This window comes from Triturus cristatus, chromosome 12 (genome assembly GCF_964204655.1).
Source record: "Triturus cristatus chromosome 12, aTriCri1.1, whole genome shotgun sequence".
NCBI lineage: Eukaryota > Metazoa > Chordata > Amphibia > Caudata > Salamandridae > Triturus > Triturus cristatus.
This window is the reverse complement of record NC_140595.1, coordinates 224,169,512-224,187,437: the sequence shown is the minus strand read 5'-3', so window position 1 is coordinate 224,187,437 and position 17,926 is coordinate 224,169,512. Positions and strand designations below refer to the sequence as shown.

Genomic DNA, 17,926 nt, shown 5'->3' with positions numbered 1-17,926 from the left:
GTCCCTGATATAACTGCCTTGTTAACTATTATTCCAGCCTCCGCTGCATGGTTTTCAGTGATCGATCTAAAGAATGCTTTCTTTAGCATCCCAATTGCAGAGGAGAGCAGAGACATCTATGGCTTCAGTTTAGGAGGTCGAAGCTTCCGCTTTAAACGCGCTCCCCAGGGCTACTGTGAAAGCCCATCAATATACAGTCAGGCTTTAAAAGCGCAGCTTGATGCACTGGTTTTACCCAGTGGCGCTATCCTCATTCAGTATGTTGACGATTTACTAATCGCCGCGGATACTGAAGAGATTTGCAAAAAAGCTACACTGTCTTTGTTGCGTCATTTGTCTGCCTTTCATCACAAAGTGTCTCTCTCAAAAATGCAATATTGTCGACAAGAAGTGACCTATTTAGGTCATCTCTTATCGAAGGAGGGAAGGAAACTGACCCCAGAGAGAATTCAAGCCATTGCACAATTGAGTGTGCCAAGAACACAGAGAGAAGTGCGTGCTTTCTTGGGCATTACTTCATACTGTAGGCACTGGATACCAAATTTCTCTTTGCTGGCAAAACCTTTGTTAGCATTAACATGTAAAGACACACCGAATCCTATCCCATGGTCTGAGGAGTGTCAGAAAAGTTTTTTGGAATTGCGTAATGCATTATGTTCAGCTCCTGTGTTGGGTACCCCTGACTACAGCAAGCCTTTTACATTGTATGTTCATGAAAAAGATGGTTGCGCATTATCAGTGTTAACACAGCCTTTTGGCGACAGACCGCGTCCATGCGCATATTTTTCGTCAACCTTGGACCCGGTAGCGAGGGCATTGCCAAGTTGTTTGAGAGCTACAGCCGCCGCAGCTATGTCTATACGACAATCTGCTGGACTAGTAATGGATAATACATTGATTGTTATGGTTCCACATGCTGTGGACACATTGTTAAACAGGACCAAGACACAGCACTTAACTAGTGCGCGATTGTCAGGATATGAATTGACACTGTTAGCAAATCATATACACATAAAGAGATGCAACACGTTGAATCCAGCTACATTATTACCAATTCCAGCAGACCTAGATGAGATTGAGCAACATGATTGTCTGTTCAGAACAGAAGAAGAGACGAAAGGGAGAGTGGATCTTAAAGATACTCCCCTGACCGAGTGTGATGGTACCTTATGGGTGGATGGTTCGTGTTTCAAGCTTCCGAATGGTGATACGACTGCTGTATATGCTATCACGACTTTGCACACGATTGTTGAAACTGCACGTGTGCCACAAAATTCGGCTCAAGCAGCAGAATTGATTGCCCTTACAAGAGCATGCGTGTTGTCTGAAGAAATGAAAGTGAACATATATACTGACAGCCAGTACGCCTTCGGCGTGGCTCATAGTTTTGGGCGATTGTGGAAAGAACGTGGGTTCCTGACTTCGCATGGAGCTAAGATTCAGAATTGCAAATTGGTGAATGATCTACTTGAGTCACTGACCCTACCGTTACAAGTTGCGATTATGAAATGCAGTGCGCACAAGAAAATCACTTCTGATGTTGGTCGTGGTAATGCGTTTGCTGATGAAGTCGCGACAGAAACAGCAAAAGATGTGAAAACTCGAATGTATGTTGCAGGCCCTGCAAGATGGATTGGTGATGTTGGAATGTGTGAAAACACGATAGAGAGTGTGAAGTCCCTTCAAGCTGAAGCCACAGAGAAAGAGTTGAGCAAGTGGAGAGAAAGTACGGGTAAATTGGATGAGAATGGTTGTTGGATTGATTTGTCAGAACATCGGCGATGGTTGTTACCTGATGCATATGTGCTTCCAGTGGTTACTATGGCACATGGAATGGCACATATCAGTATGAAAGGAATCTGTAAGTTGTTGGCTCCAGTATGGCAGAATGCTGGAATTCCCAAGTGTGCAGAGAATGTGGTCAGGAATTGTATGGTATGTTTGAAGTACAACCCTGGTAGGGGAACCCCAACTCCAGCTGGTCATTTTGCGCCTCCATCATATCCATTTGAGGTTTTGCAGCTAGATTTTATCCACATGGAGAGGTGCAACAACTTGAAATATGTATTGGTTGTTGTTTGCGCTTTTTCAAAATGGATAGAAGCATATCCCCTAAAAGACAACACTGCTTTATCCACAGCCAAAGCCCTTGTGAAAGAGTTCTTCCCTAGGTTTGGAATGCCAAGAATGGTGTGGAGTGATAATGGGAGTGAATATGTGGGTCGAGTGATGAAGAATGTGTGTGAGGGGTTAGGGATCAAGCAAAAGTTTCACGCTGCAAATCACCCCCAATCAGCGGGATTAGTAGAGTGCTACAATGGCACTCTGAAGCTAAAGCTGGCCAAAATCCAGGCGAGCTCCGGTCTTAAATGGCCTGACGCTCTGCCTTTAGCACTCCTATCCACAAGAATGACCGTGCATTCACGAGTGGGACTTAGCCCATATGAAATAATTTTTGGCCGCCCGGCCAATGTATGGGGTGTGCCAAGACCGACGAAATTCAGCGAAATCGAACATCCAGTACTGCTTGATTATTTGTATGAATTGACGGCTAAATTGCGTGTTTTACACCAACAGGTGCATGATACTCTCCCCCAGGCCTCTGAAGCTCCAGGACACCCTATTGACCCTGGCACGTGGGTGCTCATCAAGAACTTCCAGCGAAAGAGCAACGATGAGCCCCGTTGGATTGGCCCTCACCTCGTACTTCTGTCTACAAGATCAGCTGTTCGAGTAAAGGGGAAGAAGAACTGGATTCACGGCGCCCACATCAAGAGGATCCCTTTGCCTCTACCATATGACCAGTGGGTCCAGGAGGGTATCGCCGATTCTGAAACAGACACTGTACCCCGTTTTGTACCATTTAGTGATGCACGCGTAAGAGGCACAACTTCAGCACAACAGAGTGACGATATTTTGCAAGAAGCTGTGCCACCGTCAATTCGATTGGACACCACAGAGCCTGAACTCTTGTTTCAAGATCAAACAGTACCTGGCCGTTTCCACTACAACCTGAGACCAAGGCCTATGGACAAATAAATATTCTTTTTCCTTACCTTTTTGTTTTTGATATCATAGCTCTCCCATCTGAAGGACTTTCATGATTTTTGTTTTTCGAACCACCATCCGGGTTCAGCCGCAGGGTCGCGGTGCCAAGACTTTGGGGTACAGGCCGAAGACGTTAGGTCAACGGTTCTGGTTGGTCTAGGGCGTTCCCTGGACTGACAGGCGTACTCCTTAGCAGAAGATACTCACCCGCCGCGAGCGGCACGATTAGAGGATGGAGTTTTTCAAGATGGAGAGACCCGCTGAGGAAATGAACTTTAAAGCGAAAATATGTAAAATAATGAAGAGCAAACGTTTTGTATTATTATGCCTGTTTATATTATGTAGTATGATTGTGTTTACCGTAGGATTTGTATTCTTCTCCTCTCAAGAGCCCATTGCACCCACTGTACAGCCTATACCTCCTCCTACTGTCTCCTCACACTCTTTCCACCCTCTGCCTGAACACGAACAAGCTAGACGATCAGAGTTTGTAAACAACTCGTTTATTCAGCTCCTGCACCAGCACCAACTAGTTATGAATACAACCAATTGCTGGGTGTGCGGTTTAATGCCACATACCATTAACAAGGGTATTCCTTATCTAGTGCTGCCGTTTAGTTACAATGGATCGTCATGGGCATTCCAGATCATGTTTCTTTTTGCATTAGATGCCTACTCCCCGCGACAACCGCGTTCCATCAGACATAGCACAAATAATAAGGCCTTAATGAAAGGAGTTGCCGATACGAGCAGAGATATCGACGCATACTCATCTATACCCAAGGATGAATTGAGAGCTTATGTTGGGTGGAACTCGACGGGGTATAGTATTAGTCTGGGTGAAAGACAGCGAAAAATTTCATCCCCAATCTGGGTCGTACCCCACATAGGTCGGTTCTGTTTACAAGGTGGTGGTCAGAATCCAAGAGCTCAACTGGGGAGAAGTGACTGTACTGAAACGTACACTTTTCCATCACAGTTTTCCCCTGCGTTTTTGGCTGCCAAGGGTACATATTTTGTCTGCAATGACCGAGCATATACATGGTTGCCCCCTGACTTTTCGGGCACATGTTATATTGCAAATCTGCTGCCGCCAACATTTACTGCTGCCTCTGACTATCACAAGACCAGAGTTGTGAGAGGCGTGATTAGTAAGGAGGATACTGCCGGTCAGGAAGCGGGAGGCTTCTTTTTGTGTTTCCTGCCGTTTTGGGGACCTATGGTCAATAGTAGGAACCTGAGACAACTGACTCGTGTGGTTGAATCCACTGTTAATGTTACGGCTGGTGCCCTTGGTAATTTGACAGCTGAGCTCCAAGCGGATCGCCTCATGACTTTGCAGAACCGCATGGTTCTAGACGTCATACTTGCAGACCGCGGTGGGGTATGTAAGGTCATCCAATCTAGTTGTTGCATTTTCATACCAGATAACGCTCCAACAGTTTATCAACCCATCTCCAAACTGCATAAAATATCTGAATCCATACACGTGGATAAAGGAGATTGGTCACTGGTGGGGTGGTTCTGGGAACTGATATCTGCCTGGGGTTGGAAGATTCTGATGGTCATTGGAATGATCTTAGCCATTCTTTTCCTGTTCTGTCTGTGCATACAGTGTGCTCCTGCGATATGTGGCCTCTGTGCTACATTATGTGTAAGGAAACCTGTATCGAGGGACGAGCTAAGTAATAGGATGATGCTACAGCAACATCTCCATGACTTTGTGAATATTGACCTGGACTCGGATTGAAATGAGTATAGTTATTGCCTATGTAAGGGCAAAAGGAGGGTCTGTGGTACTTTGAAATTTGGGACCGCGTGGGAGACAGGGCCCTACCCCTGTCTATACCGGTATTAGCGAACCGCAAATGGTCAATGCGGTATGTACAAGTGCTTTGTATAACGTTTTAGCTATAAATGCACTATGTATACGATATGATACAGTAACTTTGTGGGTTCCATCTTAGAGCGGTGGCCATCTTATGGTTGCCCTCACATAGGCTAAACATTACGAACAAATACGGGCCTTTAGATCACATGTGCCTTCCTTTGACTTCTCTCTGACCTGTGCAGCTTGGCTCCGCTGCCCCAGGTCAGTCCGGTCTCACGAGCTCCCCGTCCTACGGCCACCTGTGATTAGCATCAGGGCTTGACACACCATAAAGCCTTTTCATCCCACACAAGCCTCCGGCTAATCTCTTTCACACCTGACTCTTCCTGCTTTATGGCTTGTTTTCCAAACAGGAGATGCCCGTGTTTATTGGGGCCTGTTGATATCTGATGTGGGATCTGAGCCTCGCTGGGTAAATAATTGTGGGCTGGCTTAACTGGAATGTGGGATGGTCATCATGACTCTGCCTTTTCGTTTGTAATGGATACACGTAGATGACCATATCGTAAAACAAGGAATGTATGCCTGAAGCATGATATTTTGTATTTAAGGAGAAGCCCGTTTCTGTAACTTTAAGCAGTCTCCTGAGAACATACATTGTGTTGTACTTCTCGGATACCTGTAATTGGTCTGCAGCCAATAAATCGATCTTTGACTTCACCTAGAAGACTCTGTGTTTCTGTTGGTCTGAAACAGGAAGAACCCGAAGTCTTAGGGTGTGTTCCCCTGCACCGCTGGGCTTAAAATTCCCAGTACTTCAGGTGAGGAATCCATAACTAACCTATGTCTCTTACAGATATGTCGTTACCGAAGGTAAGTAACTTGTTCATTAATACACACTTTATTTCTTTGATTCAAATTTTAATGTAAAGTACGTTGTTCCTATCAATGTAATTGACAATGGCTGCTGCTCTTTCCCATATTCTGGCGAAATTTGCACTATAATCTTGATTCTATTGTTAGCACTGTATCTTCATCGCACTAGCACTTTATTGATATATTCATGAATTGATTGTTATATTGGACAAGAGTTGTTCCATGTAATTGTGTAGTTTTCTTTTTCTTTTTTCATATTCTGTATCAATTGTAATGATGAAAATCCACTCAATAAAAAGCCAATATTAACTCACTAACAATAACCACCAATACCCCCCCCAACTCACACACACACACACACACACACACACAAATCCTATATCCCCATTGGAGAAGCATCTGTCTGAAAAATATCCAGTATCCTAGCCTACCCACCTCTGGGCAAGAGATCTTGATTGAATAACACAAAACACGAGATTCTCCTTTCTCATCCCTCAAGGTTGAGTCTTTTAAGTTTAATACTATTACTCTCATCAGCACAGATGGGTTACTCGGTGGGGAGTGCCATGCCGGTGGTTGCTCTCCTCTACAAAGCACATCGAGAATGCCTTTGGTATGATCTGTGAGGTTACTTGCTCCCATTGGATTATTTCCGCCGCCTCCGGATTGCCTACCGTACATGTAGCTCTCTTTCTGGCTCCTCCACTTGCCAGGATTTTGGATGGGCTTGTAAGTTGCAACACCAAAGCCTGCAGATCCCTGATTCATAGGGTGTCGAGCAGCACTGCCAGTATGGGAGTTTCAACAATTATTACCTCATCAGGGTCAAGCATAAGCTAGGAGGGAAAGCCAGAGTGTCAGTATGCCACCAGTTAGGTGAAGGCATGATAACGAAAAAAGACTGTTGGGAGAAACCCAGAATAGCTGATTTTCCTAACCGTGGAAAGAATATCAATGAGAAATAGGGGACCTCCTTCACCAGTAAAGCGCCGAACTATGAGTTTATCCCCTCCAGTTTTAAGACCACTCATTCAAGAAGGAATCACTGGTCTTGCAGTCACTGGATGACAGCAAGAGGACGTTACGTTTTCCACCCAGGGTCCTTTTGCTCCAATCAGTGACCACATTGCAGCGCAGTCTAGTTGCTACCGCACTCTTAGGTACATTGATCCTCTCCACTGCCAGAATAGTGTCAGGTCTCATAGCACCCTGCCAGATGAAGTCCCTCTGCTGGGTGAAGCTGCCATTCAGTCTCTCCCCATCTCATTCTGGCAGCACTGAGCATGCTATTGTCCATTATTAGGCTGAAGCGCTGAAGTTGTAGGCCAGGTTTCGGAAATGCTGCACCACAGCCGGCCTCTGATCTCCCTGGACTCAGGAGCCCTGAAGGGTGACCACAACCTCGCCTCTTCTGGCACCTTCGCCCTCCACCAGCTCAAATGCAAGGCCTGGCTTGAGAGAGCATCTGGCTAAGACAGTGAAAAGGAGCAGTGTCTCATTTGCCAGAATGGCTGCACTCAAAAAGGTCTCCATCTAGACGCCAGGCAGGTGCTGTGCCATGGTCCGCCCTCCAAAGATCACTCAAGGTAGGGATGCCAAGGTCATGTTGGTATCACCACAGGTAGGAGCAAGTGAAATACAGAAGAAAGACAAAGAACGATTAACAGTAGCTCTCTAAATAACTGACTGCGATCTTAGACAGCAAGGCCCAGCTCCTTCCTCCTTTCTATCTGGAAAGCAGTTCCAGTGTAAAAGATTTTACAAATTTTAGTGACTAATTTAGATGAATATTTCCTAAGAAATAGTTGGGTTTATGGGGAGGTTGCCATTTTGCGCTATAGAGAAAAGTAGCTTACTTTTTCCTTTGATCTATTCCTGTTGGTACATATTAACACAAAAGGAACGATTTAAACCTAAAGTGTATGCAGATTTGAAGCTGTGGGAATAAAACATGAGCTCATCATATTCTTAAAGTAATGAAAGCCAAGTTACAGCCAATCCTTTTATATGGCTCACCCATTACCAGAGGGAAAGATGCGAAGCTCCTAGATTTACAGGTAGTTAAGACCTTCAAATCAACTTTAGGGATCCCCTCTTCAGTCGGCCAAGCAGGAATAGGATTAGAGTTTGGTCTCCAAAGACAGTGCTTGGTCTCAGAAGGAGTTTTTTTTAATTGCATGTACCCTATGCTTTCTTCTGCTCCTGCTTCCCTAGGGAACAATTGTTGACTAGAAATAAATTAGTCTTCTTATGCTGTTAAATGGAGATCTCATATTTTAATCTGCCTATGGGATATTGGTCTGCAAATAGCGCTCCAAGACGTGGAAATGCCCAATTATAAGTTAATCTTAAAAAATCAGATCAAAGCTGAATCCCTTAAGTTGGATAAAAACGCACTAGCAGGGAAAAATTATGCATGGTATGTGATTAACTGATACCAATTTATACGTATTTAGCCAAATTTGACTGCTCATTTCTCGGCAAAAATAAAAAATATTTTTTTAAATCTACAAATGGGAATAAATCTAACAAAAGAGGGCACGCAGCCTTAGATTCAGAAGTGGATTCTGACTGTAGACTATGTGGATGGCCATAAGAATCATTAGTACATGTAGTATGCGTGTGTTCTAAATTGATTAACATTTGGCGTACCTTCTTGAAACCCCTCTTATTGAAAATCGGGTTAGATCATCTCGCCAGGCACTTAATAGGTCTTTATCTGGCAAATCGATCCTGTTGTTAAGCCAATTGGTAAAACGTATACATGCAGCTGAAAAATGTTTGGTATAATCAGTTTGAGATGTATTATATTTATGTCCCTTGAACTTAAGAGACTTTTGCACAGTTTGATATATTGTAGAACTTAGTGTTCATGCTGCTAGGGTAATAATTAGAAATGTAATAACTGAAGCTACTCTTTTATAGTAATTATTGATGCAATTTATTATTGTCTTTGTACAATGGAATTACTAATTATTGCACGTCAGCACTTTCATATAAAATATGTGCAATATCCTGTTACAGTAATTATTGGTTCACTTTATAATTGTCTTTGTACAATGGAATTACTAATTATTGCACATTGGCACTTCAATATGCAATATGTGCAATATCCTGGTATAGTAATTATTGATGCATTTTAATATGTGTTTAAAATGGAATGACTATGTACTGCATGATTTAGCCCATGTTTGATAGATTTTATAATCTCTTTTTCATATGCACAATGTAGGGTGAATTGGTGTGGTTTTATGACATAATTATGAATGTATTGGTAAATTGTTAATAATATTTGTGGTACCGCTTTTAAATATTGTGTGAATATGAAGATGTTTTGATTGCAATGATTTTTATTAATCAAGCAATAAAGATCTTATCTTCATTCATGAGTTCATTTATTCATTCATTTTAATACTGAGAAATTCATTGAGGAGAGAGAGACAAGAAAGCTACCTTGACCTACAGATATGAGAGCATTATTTGCCAAATTCTATTTCTAACAAGAACGTTAACATTGGAGCAGGTTTTAATTGTAACTGCAACATTATATTGACAGAAAATGTACTTGTGCCAACTCCTACCTCCTGTTATCTTTTGACCATCTACTGTTCTGTAGCTCTGTTTTCACGCTCTTTTTTTTCTCAGATTCTTTTTCAATTACTGTCTTGGCTTACCTTTCACAGTTGATACTCAACACTTTCAGCCTGTTCTACCTTTTACACCTTTTTTCATTCTACTTCTTTACGCCTCTGCCTCTCTGGTCTTTCACAGGCAGATTTTGTGTCACTTCTCCGTCTCTTATGCTGCCATTTCTCTTTTCAGCCTCTTTCCTTCTGTGTATTTTCACTACTGTGTATTGATTTAGCCTTTCCTTCTTTGTCCCCTGCTCTCTTGGTCTTTTCTTCTCTTGCCTGCCTTGTAGCTTGTTTTCCCTCCTCACTGTCACACTGATTAACATTAAGGTGTTCTCCCTTCATTTTTAATGACCAACTTGTTTGTTTCTCTGTCTACCAGATTGGTTTATTACTGTCAGCTCCATGATGTACAGACACTAGCCATGCTATGCAGTGTGTTCGAGGGGCCAGGCCGTCTTCAGGGGGGGTACCTGCCGTCTTATGGTCCCTTCCCACATCGCTTCTCTAACTCAGTCTCTCACAGTCGCTACGTAAGTTGGATGTTTCATCAGCTCAAATATTTGCCTTCTGCATAAAAGGTTTTGTGCGTTATACGGAAATATTCTTTTGCCCCTGCATTGAACTTAGGTTGTAGTTGATATTGAGCAGTTAATTACTATCTTCATGCTGTGACCTAAAGGTCTTCTGAATGTTTTTCTCTCTAGAGAAAATATCTATCTGTTTTGGTGAGCACAGGGTTGTAGGCTACAAACTCCAATATACTATCTTGCAGTGTAGTGTGCTAAAAAGATGCTGTCAACCTGCTCAGCCAACAATTTAAGATAACTTTTCCACTTTTTACCTTTTTAAATTGAGGCATCTTTAGTATAGATTAAACTTTTATTTACTTTAGTTGCTTGCCATATAACCTGAACTGAGTAGTCCTTTAGCAGAAAATTTCTGGAGAATGAGGGATGGATTTTTACCATAATATGAAGTCACATATGACAGCGTGTTTGGGGTCAGAGAATCTGGGGCTGAACTGTCAGTTTGGGAATTCACTATGGATCTGGATGGATTGTTGTGGTTAGAGGACAGAGGAGGTTGGTGACAGTTTTTTATGCTGGAAGTACACAGTTCCTGCAGGATACACCTTCATGTTTCGAGATCACAGGTGATGGTCTTTCATTGTACATGGTCATAAGAACTGGCTTGTGTTGTTCAATTTTATAGACATTGGTATATACTGCAGCCTTCATTATGTACCTTATCGCTCATAAGTCCTATTAAATTGGAGGTAAAGCGTTGGCCACCACATTAGGCATGACGTGTGTACTTCTGAGCAGTGCTCTATATTGTTTCCCTTAAATTTGTGCTATGCAAAAACAATTATGCATTGGACTGATTTGCGTGAAAGACATGCATTAATTGTGAACCATTATACACATTATATAATATGAGTCAATATTTATTTTTCTCTTACTGCTAACAGCCCAGCCTCACTTCCTCTGGTTCCTGTTCAAGCACATCAGATCTTGGAATATGCAGCAGCGGCTGGAATATAGGTATTCGATCCATTCAATTTTTGTGGTCTAAAAATAACTTTAGTAACCAGAGTAGGAGCACAGAAAGCACAATGATGCATACCTATAGAAAAGTTTAAGCATTGTCAGTGGTAGGAAACCCTTCACTGAAACACAGAACAGGTGTCTTGAAGCAGTTCTTTTACAGCTGGGAAAGGATCAACACAGGGTAGAGTGACCAAATGTTGGAGTTTAAACTAGATGGTGTAGAATTTCAAACTGACATACTCTGGCTGGTTTTTCAGATGCCAGCTTGTGAAGGTCACAGCATCTGCGGTCCTCTCTCACTCAGTCTCATATTCAGAAGGGGGATGGCAAAACAGTCATAGTTGGGTGCATGCATTTCCAAGAGCTAACATTATTATCCTTCCTGATATCCTTGATGTATCTTCTGTGGTTTTGCAAGTTTGTAGGCTGCTAACAGTGGGAACTGTGTTGTGCCTCTAACCATGTTTCTTACATATCCTAGTTGAGACCATTCAGATCTCAAGGGCCACGAGGACTGTCAGATCAAGCAGGAGAGGCTTACTATTATGACTCTCCTTTTACTGCTCAACTACATTTTACTAATAAACACAAAGAGATTTACATCATAATCAACAGGTTTCTGTGGGGTGGGCAGGAGGATTTATTCACTGCAAGAGGCACCTTTGTTTTTAGGTCTCTGCTACAGGCAGCTTTAGCTGTCTCCGGTTTATCGGTCTACTGTTTCCATTGTACATGAAGTCGGCTTTGGGTGAGCCCCTTGTGGGTGATTGGATGGGTGTATTGTCTATCTCAGTTGTCCCCTCTTGAGTCTCTAGCTTTCCTCTCTTTTCTTATATTTGTACTGCCCAGGAGAATTTCGGTTTTGCAGTGTTAGGATTGGTTGACTTGTAACCTTCCACTGCTCACATTGCTTTTATTCAAATATTCAAGGCAATACTTTTTTATTGTTCTTTAGTACTTCAAGAGCTGGAGCTTCCATTCCTATTTCCCTCTAACTCTCCCCCCAAACCACCTCACCCACTAACCCTCGTCAGTGCTGAGCCTTTTTTTTGGTTCTAACATTTTTTACTGAGTATTAACTTCATCACTTTATTTTCTCCAAGCATTTATACAATCAAAACCATTACAATCATTGTCTCTGTATGTTTTTATTGTACAACTCTGGCTTCCCCCTACTTTTATTGCCTTGTGAGTCAGTTTACTCAAAATACCGCTAAGTGAACATTCTAATCCTGTATTATAAAGTGCATTTCAAATGAGGAACTAAGAGACTATGCCAAGGTATAATCAAAGTGTAATTCTGACCCCCAAATTCAAACTTGTTGCCCCTGTCCTGGTACCTTTCCTTTTGTATACTGTTGGTTTACCAGTTCAAATCAGGAACCCATCTTCCTACGTGCATCCCTCCAGGTGTAAAATTTAGATAACTAGTTCCCACAATGTAACTTAACATAACTCATTTTAACTTTTCTCCTTTGTACAAGGCGTCCTGTAGGGGCGAGGCTTGTGGGGTCCTGGATAAAACTGTCTCAAACTCCTGAAATATATCTAACTGGTCTTCCTGGCTGTAGATTTATATGTTTGTAATAGGTAACGTCATACATTTCCTATGGCCAGAACTCCATGGTGGGACAGCCTCCTGATCGGCACAGTCTTAAAATGCAAAGCTTTGCAGGGGCTAATGCAGTAGTCATCCAGCGTACCCGTTGATGGGCATTCTCAAAGTACTGATCATAGTCATGTAGGAGGACTAGCTGTGGCGTTATTTAACCTCCCAAGCCCAATGTATCCCTCAGTGTATTTCTAACCTCTATCCAGAACGGATTCAGTGCGGTACGTTACCAGAGCAGGTGAATAAATCTCTTTCTGGGGAGTTGCATCTACAATATTTTATCTGAGGGAGAACTTCTTAGGAGACCAATACCACCTGTGTAGCATTTTAAAACAGCTCAATTTCCAAAGGGCTTCCTTACATGGTTTCTACCGAATAGGTCAATTGTAACCTATTTGTCCACTGCTCTTTCAAGTTTTGGGAGACTGGATTAGAAAATTGGTGGTCTGTCAAAATTTTATGTATGCCAGACATTTGTCTTTCAATATAGGCTTTATTTCGACAGAGATGTCATAAAAGCTGCGTTTACAATAAAAACACATTGCTGTTCTTTGGAAGAGCAGAATACAGATTTACCGTGTCATTAGTTTTGCATGGATGTTACTACAACAAAAATGATCAATTAAGCTCGTGAAGCAATGATACGAATGTCATATCCAAAGAGATAAGAAATTAAAACTTTAAAACTGGAAAACAATTAATATATACACGATTTAGTTTGAAATATTTAGTACATATCAACATTAAAACTAGGTTAAAATCATGTAATATTTCCTTGTTACAATGGAATATTAAGAAAGTTCAAAGAGACATTCAGTTTTCCTTGGCTCATTTGTATGTTCTCCACTTCCTTAACTCTTCGAGTATAGTGGATGTCTGGATAATAATGGAGGTGAATCTAGTAGGGTCCTGAGACATTAGATATAACGATGATAATCCCAAAATTTACATCACTACAAGCCAAACTTTTCATGTACCACTTTTTCAAGTGCCCCCCAGCAAGAAAACCAGAAATGGATTTGATGCCTCTATATTCCATGTCCCCTGTGCTGTGTGTGCCTCCAATTTGTATTCCATTGCAGTATTGCACCATATGGGATCATTCTTGGCAAGCCTAACATTTTCTCCCACTAAGGTTTGGGTTCTGTAACCTTTTCTTTTAGTGTCCCCAGTGCATTGTATGTGTGCTAGTTGGTGCATCAGCCAGTATGTTTCCATGTGTGACAGTTGGAGGCGCGTGCTCTAGGTTACCACATGTAGTTTGGCCATTTTGACGCGTGGATTACACCCTCCCCAAATTAAAGTTTTCAAAGATATAAATATACTGTTCATCACTTGTTGGGGTATGCGTAACAGGAGCTAGTAGGAAAGGTAGTTGAGTCAAGGCATTACATTCATCTTAACCAGTTGTATTTTACCCCACATCAGTAGCTTAAGTTGTGATCACCTTGCCAATTAAGATTTACATTTTGCAAGCACTGGTTTATGTTACTTTCTACCATGCCCCTCAAACCAGGAAGCACTTCAGTCCCTAAGTACTGCAAATTGGTGGTAGACCAGTGGACGGGATGTCCTCCTAATGCTGCTACTGTGGTACCTTTTGTCAGTGGTAGTGCCTCACACGTGTCCTAGTTACGCCATGTATCCTGAAAATGTGAAAAATCAGGTCTATGAGTGCTCTGATTGTTGAGGAAGGCTCTATTACAGTCACTAGTCGGTCATTCGCATAGAAGAATTCTTTGTTTGAGGCATATGTGGCTGTAGATATTGATGGTTAGCATAAGTCCTCCATCTAGTGTTGGGCTTTGAAGTGTGCAAGTTATTTTTCTTCAAAGAAATCTTTCGAGTCACAAGATTTAGTGACTCCTCTTCTTGCTCGCAATGCACATGGCCCTCAACTCCATTGAAAGATAGTGTTCGAGGCATATGAGCTGCAGATTACACATTATGCATAGATCGCCATCTGGTGTTGGGTCCGGATGTTTGCACTTGTTTTTGTCCTGGAAAGTCTTTGGAAGTCACGAGGTAGGTGACTCCTCCTTAGGATCATAGTGCGCATGGGCATCAGCTCCATCCTCAGATTGTCTTTTTCCGCCATCGGGTTCGGATGTGTTTCTCGCGCTCCAGTTCGGAACCATTACAGATTCCTGTTTCGACGCGCAATCCTTCACCCTTTCGACGGTATTGTCTCGATCGCGAACCCTAATCGGCGCATCTCTACAAGTCTTCGATTCCAGTTGTCGAAGAAGGCCTTCGGGCTGACCCGAGCCTTGGCATCTGCTCATGGAAAGGACGCCTTTCAAAAAGTGTCCTCGATGTGGGTCGAAGTTTCCCCACACCGATCTGCATGAGGTGTGTAATCTCTGCCTCTCTCCCGAGCACGAGGCCAGAGGCTGTCCGGCTTGTGCCTCCTTCCGCTCGAAGAAGACCATCCGGGATCGACGTGCTCGAAGGACCATGGCTCGCTCGTCAAGTTCGATCCCAGACATTTTCCAAGAGGGCGTCGATGTGCCAGAGGAGCGGGTCGAAGAAGACCTCATCAGCGCCTCCGAAGCTGATGACTCCGACGTCGAAGCAGTGACTCCAGCTCAACGGGTCGTAAGTAGAGACGTCAACCCCGACCCACTCCTTAGAATAACAAAGGCTTCGGTCACACCTTCGCCTTCGGGCTCAGGTGCACACCGACACACTGCTTCCCATGCCCAGCCCTCGGGCCCGGCAAAGAAGCCTACCAAGCCTTCCGGCGACTCGGGCATGAGTCTGCCTGCCACCGGCGACGAAACCCAATCATCGGCACCGAAAAAAGCCGCACCCATCCTCGTGTCCGACCGCTATTTCCACCCCGAAGCCCTCGGCACCGAAGACACCAACCAGCGACTCCCCGGAACCAAAAAAACACTCGGAGCCGACGAAGAGCCACTCCCCAAAAGTTCGGACTCACACTCTTCGGAGCCGAAAAAAGCATCGACATCGAAGAAGCACACAGAGACTGGTAAACCACACGGCTCCAAGCCCAAAACCGCTCCGCAGCCAGCACCGAAAAAGCCCTCGATGCCGACACAGTCGACACCGAACACTCAATCTTCTTCAGAAGAGCTTTTTCGACCAGACCCTCAACAAAAAACTCTTAACTAAAGACCCTAAAACGGGTCAATTGACACTCAGTTCCAGAAAAAGACCACTGGACATGCCTGCACCAGCTCCACCACCTAAAAAGAGGGATATAGCCACATCACCTCTTAGGATCCCTTCTCCACCTCCACCTCCTCCTCCACCTCCCCGACCTCGTTCTCCTACGCCATCCCCTACACCAGTAGATGATGACGACACATATGATGACACAGGGGACGGTGACAACAACATGCCACTAGATGACCCCAGTCCACCAGGTTCCCCTGACCCCTGGGATGACTATAATACGCCTGATGTCCCTAATGTCCCGCAAGAGGACATTTACCGATCTAGGCCTTCCCCACCTGAAGATACCATGGGTTTTAATCAGCTAATACACCGGGCCGCCCAGTACCACGGGGTCAACCTACATACAGAACCGGTCGAAGAGGATTTTTTAATGGACACTTTCGACACCACCCAAAGGTCCCCATCCACTTTACCCATGCTTAAAGTGGTGATTAAACACGCTACAGAAGTATTTAAAGACCCTGTCAGGACTAGAATCATCAATCCCAGAATTGAGAAAAAATACAAAGCTGTTCTACAGACCCAGCTTACATTAAGGGCCCTGTTCCATTAGACTCCATGGTGGTCTCAAATGCTAGGAAAAGGGCTCATTCGCAGACATCAGGTGATGCAGCTCCGCCCAACAAGGAGTCTAAACTCCTGGACGCCTCTGGCAAAAGAACAGCGTCCCAGGCGGCTAATATTTGGCGCATCGCAAATACTCAAGCCCTTTTATCCAGATACAATAGGGCTCACTATGAGTCCCTTCTCCAACACCTCCCGGACAAATACAAACATAAGGCCAATGACCTAATACAAGAGGGTAAAATTATCACCAACACCTCTATCCGGTGTGTTCTTGATGTGGCAGATATGGCATCCAGAGCAATAATCACAAGCGTCCTTCTTCGCAGGCACGCGTGGCTACGCATTTCCGGGTTTAAACCTGAGGTGCAAAGCTCTATCCTCAACCAACCATTCGACCAACACCTTTTTGGCCCTAATGTTGATGCATCCCTTGAGAAGATGAAAAAGGACACAGACACAGCCAAATCAATGGGAGCCTTGCAATCGCAAGCTCCCAGACGTTCTTTTCGTCGCTCATCCTACAAGGGCAACTCCAGGGGATTCTCGTCTGATACCCCATCCACCTCATACAAGGCTCCCACCCAATCCACCTTCACCAGAGGTTATCAGAGAGGAGGATACAAAGGCAACAATAACAAGGGCAGAGGCAAGACTAACAACACCCGCTCTGCCTCCACCCCTGCCCAATGACTTCCCTCCACTTCCCCCGGACCATTCCACTCCTGTTGGGGGAAGACTACAGCAGTTCCTTCCTGTCTGGACCAATATCTCAACAGACAGGTGGGTGCGACAAATAGTGCAATCAGGTTACTGTCTCGAACTTACCTCAACCCCCCAAATAGTTCCCCAGCACCAACAAAACACGGGAGTTTACTCCTTGCATTTTATCATACCAAAGAAAGATGGCTCTCTGAGACCTATTCTAGACCTCTGGCCACTAAACCTATACATACAATCAGACCACTTCCACATGGTCACACTTCAGCAAGTCCTCCCTCTACTTTTACAGGGCGACTTCCTAGCCACCTTAGATCTCAAGGACGCCTATTTCCATATTCCCATACACGCTGCTCACAGAAAATATCTCAGGTTTGTAGTGGACGGGCAGCACTATCAATTCAAAGTACTCCCTTTCGGAGTCACAACAGCACCACGGGTATTCACAAAGTGCCTAGCAGTAGTCGCAGCCCATCTAAGAAGACCACACATTCACGTCTTCCCATACCTCGACGACTGGCTCATAAAAGCCAGCTCGTACACCCAGTGTGTTCATCACACTCACGCGACTATCTAATTACTCCACGACATGGGGTTCACAATAAACCACACCAAGTCTCATCTGCAACCCTCTCACACGCAACAGTACCTCAGTGCTACAATAGACGCCTCAGAAGCGCTAGCCTATCCCAGTCCAGCCAGTATAGCAAGCATTCTCGCTCCCCTACCCAAATTTCAGCCGCATCACTCTCTTCCAGCTCGAGTGTTCATGCAGCTCATAGGGATGATGGCATCTTGCATATTCATAGTGCCTCACGCAAGACTCCAGATGCGTCCCATACAAGAGTGCTTAGCATGCCAATGGAACCAGGCTCAAGGTCAGCTAACA

General features: G+C 43.9%; 1 protein-coding gene across 4 annotated transcripts in view; it reads left to right on the top strand.

The window, feature by feature from the left end:
* Nucleotides 1-17,926, top strand: part of WDR59 (WD repeat domain 59) — a 766,237-nt gene that overhangs the window by 649,790 nt on the left and 98,521 nt on the right. For all 4 annotated transcript variants that reach the window (XM_085636815.1, XM_085636817.1, XM_085636814.1 and 1 more), the window contains 2 exons: nucleotides 9,770-9,920; nucleotides 10,862-10,934. In XM_085636815.1, coding sequence (XP_085492941.1) covers nucleotides 9,770-9,920; nucleotides 10,862-10,934 — 224 coding nt within the window. The remainder of the gene's footprint in view (nucleotides 1-9,769; nucleotides 9,921-10,861; nucleotides 10,935-17,926) is intronic.